This window comes from Melospiza melodia, chromosome 1 (assembly GCF_035770615.1).
Source record: "Melospiza melodia melodia isolate bMelMel2 chromosome 1, bMelMel2.pri, whole genome shotgun sequence".
Taxonomy (NCBI): Eukaryota; Metazoa; Chordata; class Aves; order Passeriformes; family Passerellidae; genus Melospiza; species Melospiza melodia.
The window spans coordinates 24,901,695-24,909,990 of NC_086194.1; the positions used below are offsets into that span (position 1 = coordinate 24,901,695).

The window sequence follows — 8,296 nt, forward strand, 5'->3', positions numbered from 1 at the left end:
ACAGCATTCAATGACATTCAACAAGTAGCTAGATGTTTGGTCCCTCAAAATGACACCTTTACAAACTGCCTGGTGTGCTGCAGGCTGGTTCCTCATGGTCCTTGGTCAGGGGGAAGCCACCCCACACTGGTGCTCACCTCAGGAGGGCTGCAGGTAGTTTAGGATGTGCTGCTCTGTCATGTGGCAACAAAATGGTGATGCAGAAATCAAAAGCAAAATGCTATTGTGCCAGATCAAAAGTCGTAACAGCAGTAGCCTAACAGTGTCTCTTACAAAAGCAATCGAATTCCAATATGTATATATGTTGAAATACTCATGTGCTGTATTAATAATGCATTCTTGATATAAGATAAACTATCAAGCCATAAGCATACATTAAATAACTGATATAGAAGCTGACTTCACTATGTGCTCTTTCCCAGCTTCCTTACAGAGTTTCTGGCAGGATAGTTAATCCATGGTTTCAGCTTCTTATGATGAAAGCAAGTTTCTTTCCCAGAAGACGGCTGCTGGATTAAAATCATTTGTGTCTTTTGTCATCTTAATCCGCTTAAATTAGGGGGAAACCTTCTGTCCTGGCTCCCCAGAGGAGAGATCAGCATTAGTCACCTGGCTGTAGATTCTGTAAGAAATATTCCTTATCTCACCCACAGAGACAAAAATATAACGATCAGCAAATTTTTAAAGATATAGACAAGCACTAAACATATGAAAGGTGTTCTGGTTTCTTGAGATGTGTCTTTATACGTGACAGCATGACTTGTCTGTCACACACACCACCAAAGCCAGATCTTACCATTATTTATAATTTCATATAAATGAGCCCCATATGTCCAGGATTCCTGCTGCAGATTTCTGTTGACATCACAGAGGAGTTCTGGGGATTAGTTACTTGCTGTTGCTACGATGAAGATGCCAAATGCTGAGCATTGGCAGGGACTTTCTTCAGCTTGACAAAACAGACAGCACCGCAGCACTAAGAATAAGCAACCTACCACTGTTCCAGCTCTGCTGCCTTCAGCAAGGCCTATAGGAAGTTGGGGAATCTTAAGGTTACTAAGCAGAGGTAGTTTAGAATTGTTCTGGTAGTTTTATTGGTGGTGTTTTTTCCTTCTCCCCTGAGGTAAAATATTTGTGAGTAAAACTGCTTGAGGCTGCAGTAGTGAGCACTCTGTCTAGCACCTGGAACCTAGGCAATACTGTTAGGGTTGACTTGGGATGGTTATAGCAGGTTTTAAATGAGTGATATTCAAAATATCAAATAAAGAGTAAATATTCCTGAAGCATTAATTTTTAAAGCACAAAAGCTCTATTTACACTAGAATACTATACAGAACTACTTGTAATATTATACAATGTAACATTGAAGAACCATATAATTAATAAGGCTTTTACCAGATCTTACATAGTCATTAAGAAAATCTGGATTGGTTATAAACCTTAAATGGAAATTATACCCTTTCTGTGCAATTCTCCAATACCTCATGTACTTGACTCTTTTACCCCAGGTAAGCCAATTTAAGAGCTGCAAAGCTTTTTGCTGCTGCCCCTGGAAAAGCTCCCTCCCCTCCTACAGTTCAGCTGCAGGCTTAGGCACCGACAGGTTTGGGACAGGCCCAGCAGGGGTCTTGTGGGCAGCATCACAGCCCACCTGCCCAGGAGCCAGTGGATGAGGTGTTCTGCAGGCATGTAGCATTTGTATCCAATGTGTAAGTAATTCTGGGCAAGCTGTCCAGCACAGCACCATCAGAACAGCATGCAAATGTTTAAATCTACTCTTTATGTTTCTGCAGGGACTTGAGATTGATGTCAATAGGAGGTGGCTCAGATGAAACCATGCTTTCCATCATATGCAAATACATGGACATACTTCCAAGAAAGTGATGCATCTGCACTCTTCCTTGAAAATGAAGAAAGCAAGAGCATGACTTGAGCTGCACACTGAAGGGGTACAGATCAGTAATTCTGCCATCAGAAAGCACATCAAAGTCTTTCACCATTACCACTCTGTGTTTTCCAATGCCAAATTCTTGTTGAAATGAAGCACTCTGAAAGCTTGCAGCCTCCTGCATTCCATTTTTTCAATGAGTGACCTAAGTTTTCCAATGACCCTTGCTAAGCACACAGAAAATAATATGTTCTTTAATCGAGCTTTATCTACACTTCAGAGCATCTAAGCTGATAATTAAGCAACAGAACTTCCATATGAATGGAAGCTATGTAGCTTAATCTCATTTCAGTAAAGCTCTGCTTTCAAGATGAACAATCATGGCACAAATTATTCCCTCCCATAATGAAACTCCAGAACAGTGCCTTTCCTCTCAATTAACAGGCACCTTCCCTATCTTTCACTTTTAGCAAGCAATCATTAAAATGAGCTCTGTCATCTTTGCCAAATCCGTACCAATTTGTACTCCGCTCTGTCATGGACTTTTGGTGATGGGAGTAATGTTAAATTTTTATTTGCAGAATTCTACAAACAACTGTTTAAGTGTATCTGAAGCTTGCAGAGGCTGAACTTCAGCAGCAATGTACCATGTTGTATGCATAATTATTAAGAAAAATATTAAAAATAAACACATTAATATGAAAACTGTGCATAATTACTGAAAATCTCCCTAAAACAGCCATTTAAGCTGGAAGAGGCAGCCTGTATTATTGATTAAAAAAATAAAAATTGCCCCTTAAATACAGCACCATTTCAAAAAAATACACTGATATTCTACAGTAGAAAAAAATGTATATAAACAACACTAGCTAGGATAATACTACAGGACACTTTATTTGTAAGTTCATAGTTGCTTATTAATGGTAACATATCATACAGTATTTTTAAAAAAGTTTTTCAAAAATTGTAGATGCGATTTCAATATCTAGCAAACTTAAATTTTTTTGAATGGTAAATTCAGCAACACAATAGCCTCAATGATTAGAAACTACTTGGTGAGCCAAAACTAAGTTCTCAAATCCTAATGTGACTGCACCTCCAATAAATACATCATAATGTACTTTAATATAAAATTCAAAAGATCTGCCATTGTATTTCAGACATCATGCACTGCAGATTCAGGGACTATCACTAATTGGAAAGTAAGCATAGTAATGGTAAAAGTTCAAGTGATTCAATTGAATCATTTCAGTTTTAAATACTTTAAATATAAAGAAAACATTTGTACTGTGTCCATATTGGTTGGTCCCAACGATGAAAGGCATTTGCTTAAAAGTGTAGATGTGTAAACATGATCTGTCACATTTAAATTAAAAAACAAAAAATCCAGTTTTTTGACAAGTAACTTCTTGTCAAAACACGCAGTTAAAGTTACTTACACATTAACAGATCTAAACACAAAAGTAATTTTTGGGAATACCAGTAATACATTTGCTAGCTTCAGGCCAGCCTTTAAAACTCCATAGGTAAGATCTATTTAGAAAGATCTACATATTCTTTGTGCTCTTGCAACTGAAATGACTATATGCCTGAAACTGGAGCTCTAATTTAGAGCATGGCCCAGAATGAAAAGCAGAACGAAAAAGAAAGCCTTGAAATTCTGCAAGTACTTCATTTTCAAATAACCACTGTTTGAATTTTTTTAATCAATTCTAAAAACTATTTCACCTAAAAAAATCCATCCCGCTATGCTAGCTGTTTCTGCATATTTACAAATAATCCCCCCAAAACAGGGGATGATGGGAAAACTCTGATACATTAAGAAAACTATATATAACTTCGCATTAATTGTTAATGCAATTTACAACAATTTCACTGTTTTATCCATAAAATGTGCCACTTTAAATCAATGTCTTCATTAACTAAGACTACAGTTGAAATTATACAATGTAAACCAGAGGTAACATGCATCACCTCAGTTTAATAATCCAGTATATCACAAAAAAAACAAATAATGAAAACAGCATCATGTAGCATAATAGCTTTGTCTGGCTTCCTCTGGAGAGTGTTCTCAGTCTGCCCATAGTTGCACCTAGAAGTCCACCCGTAGAGTCAAAATCATTCTCCTATATTTAAAAAAGAAACAACCAAGCAAACAAAAGAGAAAAAAACATGTAACTCTGAGAGAAAAGTACCCTTACAGCTCACTCAATATAGTTTTCCCTGTTTTTTCAAAGTTTCCAAAACTAAAATTATTTTAGAGGCAAAACTATCACCCATTTATCCAGTGCTATTATTACCCCAAGCCAAAGCAAAGTGTAAGCAAAAAAGGCATTTCTGACTCTCTTGTTTTTTGCTTCCTTCTTCTATTCTTGAATACAATTAAATATAGAAGTGCCTTTTTAATGATACTTGACATTTGCTGATTAAAAACCTATACTGATATCCGAAGCATAAAGATCTAAGTTGTGCCTTAGGAGTAATGTATTTGCACATCTTATCTTTTTGAACAGAAATACTGATACTGCTGGCAAATCAGTCACATGTTGCAGTCAACAATAAGCTGTCAAAATTTTAATACCAATGTTTATACTAAAAGACAGGATGCTTTACATTATTAACTTTTAATCCTTACCCATATTTAAAGAAAGGCAGTTATTCAATACTTACCATTTCTGATAACATTTTATTCTGGTTTTTAACTTCTGTTCCAATTTCAATGGAAAGCTATAAAAACAAAACAAAACCAAACCCAAAAAGTATTAAATATGAAGAATCAGTTAATACACAGATTGGAGAATCCACTCAAAAAATACATGACATGACTAACATTTTCCCCAGTGAAAGCAATACCTGGTATTTTCAAAAAACAAAATAACATGCACAGTATTCTATCAATAACCCTTAGGAAATAAAAGATTTTCCATTTGACTAGATGAGTCTGAAGACTCACTGGAAGTACTCAATGCTTCTCTTCCCCTTTTCCAGATAATGTCTTACTTGAATTATTGGACAGACTTAAAAAAACTCAAGATCTAGTCAAGTCTCAAGCAGCAATTACCCATTCCTGGAACAACTGTTAAAACTGCATGAGCATTGGTTTGACTCCAGGTGCTGCTGGAGCTGACACTTGTAACCTGCAAACACATCTCTTTGACAAGCTGCTGTGCTATAAACAGGAGGACTTTCCTCAGTGAACTTGTGTAGCCCTTCTCTGCTTTATGTCACAGAACAGGAGGAGGAAAGCTGCACTAGAGCCAGTCCTGAGACAGTGACCAGGGCCAGCAACAGCCTGGGCAAAAGCCTGAGACAGGTCCCAGGCCCAGCCAGAAAGTGAAGTGAGGGAGGAATGGGTTAGGGTTGGAATCAGGGGGAATGAGACCAGGCACAGCTGGAGCTGCAACATCACAAAGGTGAGACCAGCAAGAAGAGCCTTGGCTTAAAGCAGCTCTGGAGGCAACAGGGGAGAACTGACACTGAGCCTGACTCTGTTACCAGCACACTGGCCTTGAACAACTGCTCAGTTCCTGGGGTGGAGGGAAATGACTCCAGGCCCCCATGCTTTGGATTAGCCAAAACCCATTTGTTTTCACATGTCAGAACTTGAGTCTCATTATCTCGTACTGATGCATTTCAAACAAGAGTGAAACTGATTTTACATGAGGCGTCTTGGATTATGTGAAGGCTATTCCATGTGCCAAAATTATCCCATTGCATTAAAAGACAGAACTACAGAAAGATCTCCTTGGGAAACCATGAACTACTCTTTTGACATACATGGATTTTGAAATGTGACATACCACAGCAGGAGACAAGAAGTGAAATTTGATAACAAAGGTCAAAGCTTTTTTTTTACCCTTTAACTTGCTCCAAATTCTTATTCTAAACCTGTTTAATTTCTCTTTGAGACAAAACCAATTTAAAGCAACAGTATTAGCAGTAAAACTTCAAGTGAGTTCAGGCCTAAAAAATTCACTGGAATGTGGTTTATAAAACTTAAAGCTTTTAAGAACAAGAAATCCACAGAACTTTAATCTCAGAGCTGTCTTTCAGTTAGACTTGTTTGAAAGAAGTCCTCAATCTGTGAAAGGAATCAGAATCATTGGAACACCAAACTTCTCCTTCAGAGGATATTAGCAGGCTATTTCTAAGAGCTGTTTTCACATTACATATTTTTTTACTGCAACTCCCATTCCCCGTTCCTCTGTACCACTGAGATTTAAGAAACAGAGAAAATTGGGAGTGAAGCTGAGCCCAGGAAAAAAGGAAAGGTAGTGGCAAGCCTTTTTAAGTCTTTTATTTCTCACTACTCTACTGATTTGATTGTCAATAAATTCATTTCCCCAAGTCAAGTCTGTTTTGGTTATTATGGTAGTTGGTGAGTGATCTCTCCCTGCCCTTATGTTGATGCACGAACTTTTCATTGTGCTTCTTCCTCCCTTGTCCATCCACCTGAGGAGTGACAGAGCAGCTTTGGTAGGCACCTGACATCCAGCCAGGTTAACACATCACAGTTTTAAATTTCTGTTGTAAACTAAGTCTGCTGCTTCCCTGATGGATATACCTGAACTTCCTGCTGTGGTGACACCACTGCAGTTAAATACGTACCGATTTAATGGCGCTGACTTTTGAACGCAGACTTTCTGTTAACCTGTCGTTCTCCTCTTCATAAACACTGTAGCCACTGTTGGCGTAGCCATAGCTCCCTGCAGCTGCTCCATCACCTGCAAACACAACAGTCAGCAGGCAGGCTTCCTTCAGAACTGCCTGCTGGAACACCCATCCCCTCTCCAGAAACAGCACGCAGCTGGGTGGCCTCCCCGTCAGTCTGACAAAGGAAAGGACTGAACACTAAGCACCATCAAATACCCACTTCTTAATGATACACTGCCTAACACCTCCCCTGATTCCCTAAGAAGTGTTCCCAAGACTTGTCTGATTTCATGAAAATACCACTGCACAATACAAATCTGAAGTGTAGGAATAAATCTAAAGTAGTATCAAACACATCTGGTTTAGCCCCAAATACTTTCTAGGAGGAAGTCCTAGGACTCAGTCATACACTTCAGGGGTGTGAACATCTCCTCAGCTTTACAAAGCCGTCACAGCACCCACGGGGTTGCAGAACATGACATGGGAGTTCAAAGTTTCCTTCTAGTCATCAACATGACTGCTGGCTGAAAAATGAGGCCTAAGCTGCCCAAAACACTCAGCAGGAATTCTGCAAGGATTTCTCAATTTGCACCAGATTATATCTGTAATAAATTTATAACAGTGGATATTCTTGGTTTTTTTACTCCCTGAACATGGCAGGGAAACAGAGAAGCACTTAAAAAAAACCCCAAATTAACAATTTCTGAATTTGGGAAGGACTTGACAGAAGAGCAATAAATCTGTCTATTCATGGGAACACGGCTCAAACTAATATGGTGTTAGAACAACTGAACAACAGCACAACTAAATGGGGCAAGACTATTTACAAGAGCATGTAGTGACAGGACAAGGGCAATGGGTTTAAATTGAAAGACAGTACGTTTAAATTCAATACTAGAAAAGAATGCTTTACTGCGAGGGTGGTGGGGCACCGGAACAGGCTGCCCAAAGAAGTTGTGGATGCCCCCCCATCCCTGGAAGTGTTAGTTCAAAGCCAGGTTGGATGGGCCTCTGAGCAACCTGGCCTAGAGGAAGGTGTCACGGCATGGGGGGTGGACCTAGATGGTCTCTGAAGTCACTTCCAAACCAAATCCTATGACAAACACAAACCTGTCGCTGCTCGGTAAATCCAGCCGGGCCAGAAGGAGAGGCAGAGGCAGGGCTGACGGCCCTTCCCCTCCAAGCTCCCGAGCCCTGCCAGCACCCTGTCCCCAGGGCACAGCTCCCCTCACGCCTCCCGCGCCCCCAGCCCTGACAGGGGCCGGGCCCTGCCCGTGTCGAAGCCCGGCCCGGCCCGGCCGCCGCGCTTACCCAGCCCCGCGCGCCTCATGGCTCTGCCCTAAGCTGCCGCGGGAGGAGCGGGACGAGGAGCAGGAGGAGGAAGAGGAGGAAGAGGAGGAAGAGGAGGAAGAGGAGGAAGAGGAGGAGGAGGAGGCCGGAGCGCCGCCGGGTCGCGGCAGGGTTGGCGCGGCGGCCGCGGACCCTTCACCCGCGAGCGCCACGACAGCGCTGCGCGCGCGGCCCGCTGGGTGCGCGCCCGGGGCGCGACGGGGCCGCGCGGGGGCTGCTGGGGGCTGTAGTCCTGGCCTAGGGCCGCAACAGAATGCCAAGAAAATTAAAATTAAGCGCTTAGAGGAGCTTTTAATTTCTTTTTTTTTCTCTGTGAAAAACGCCAATTACTTGTTTTTAAAATTTTAAAAGGTTAATAGTAATAAAATGGTTATAAAAGTAGTAATACAATTAGAGTAATAATAA

The 8,296-nt window shown here is 40.7% G+C and overlaps 2 protein-coding genes across 2 annotated transcripts in view; one reads left to right on the top strand and one right to left on the bottom strand.

Moving 5' to 3' along the window:
• Positions 1 to 2,593, top strand: part of LOC134415736 (probable acyl-CoA dehydrogenase 6) — a 75,350-nt gene extending 72,757 nt beyond the window's left edge. Inside the window, exon 9 of the mRNA XM_063151502.1 lies at positions 1,794 to 2,593. Within this exon, the coding sequence (XP_063007572.1) occupies positions 1,794 to 1,884 (91 nt within the window). The 3' untranslated portion in view covers positions 1,885 to 2,593. The remainder of the gene's footprint in view (positions 1 to 1,793) is intronic.
• Positions 2,594 to 3,849: 1,256 nt separating this feature from the next.
• BET1 (Bet1 golgi vesicular membrane trafficking protein) lies at positions 3,850 to 8,033 on the bottom strand. Its single transcript, XM_063151516.1, has 4 exons — positions 7,853 to 8,033; positions 6,497 to 6,612; positions 4,559 to 4,615; positions 3,850 to 4,014 (listed from the first exon to the last, which is right to left on the bottom strand). Exons 1-4 carry the CDS (start codon positions 7,869 to 7,871, stop codon positions 3,859 to 3,861), a joined length of 348 nt encoding a protein of 115 aa, XP_063007586.1. The 5' UTR covers positions 7,872 to 8,033; the 3' UTR covers positions 3,850 to 3,858.
• Between the last annotated feature and the right edge of the window lie 263 nt (positions 8,034 to 8,296).

Bases quoted from the DNA above. Each gene is read 5' to 3' on its own strand.
- BET1 (XM_063151516.1), bottom strand. The intron at 4,616-6,496 runs GTACGTATTTAA...TTGTTTTTATAG, and splicing joins AAGTCAGCGCCATTAAATCG to CTTTCCATTGAAATTGGAAC. The intron at 4,015-4,558 runs GTAAGTATTGAA...TTTTAAATATAG, and splicing joins ATAAAATGTTATCAGAAATG to GAGAATGATTTTGACTCTAC.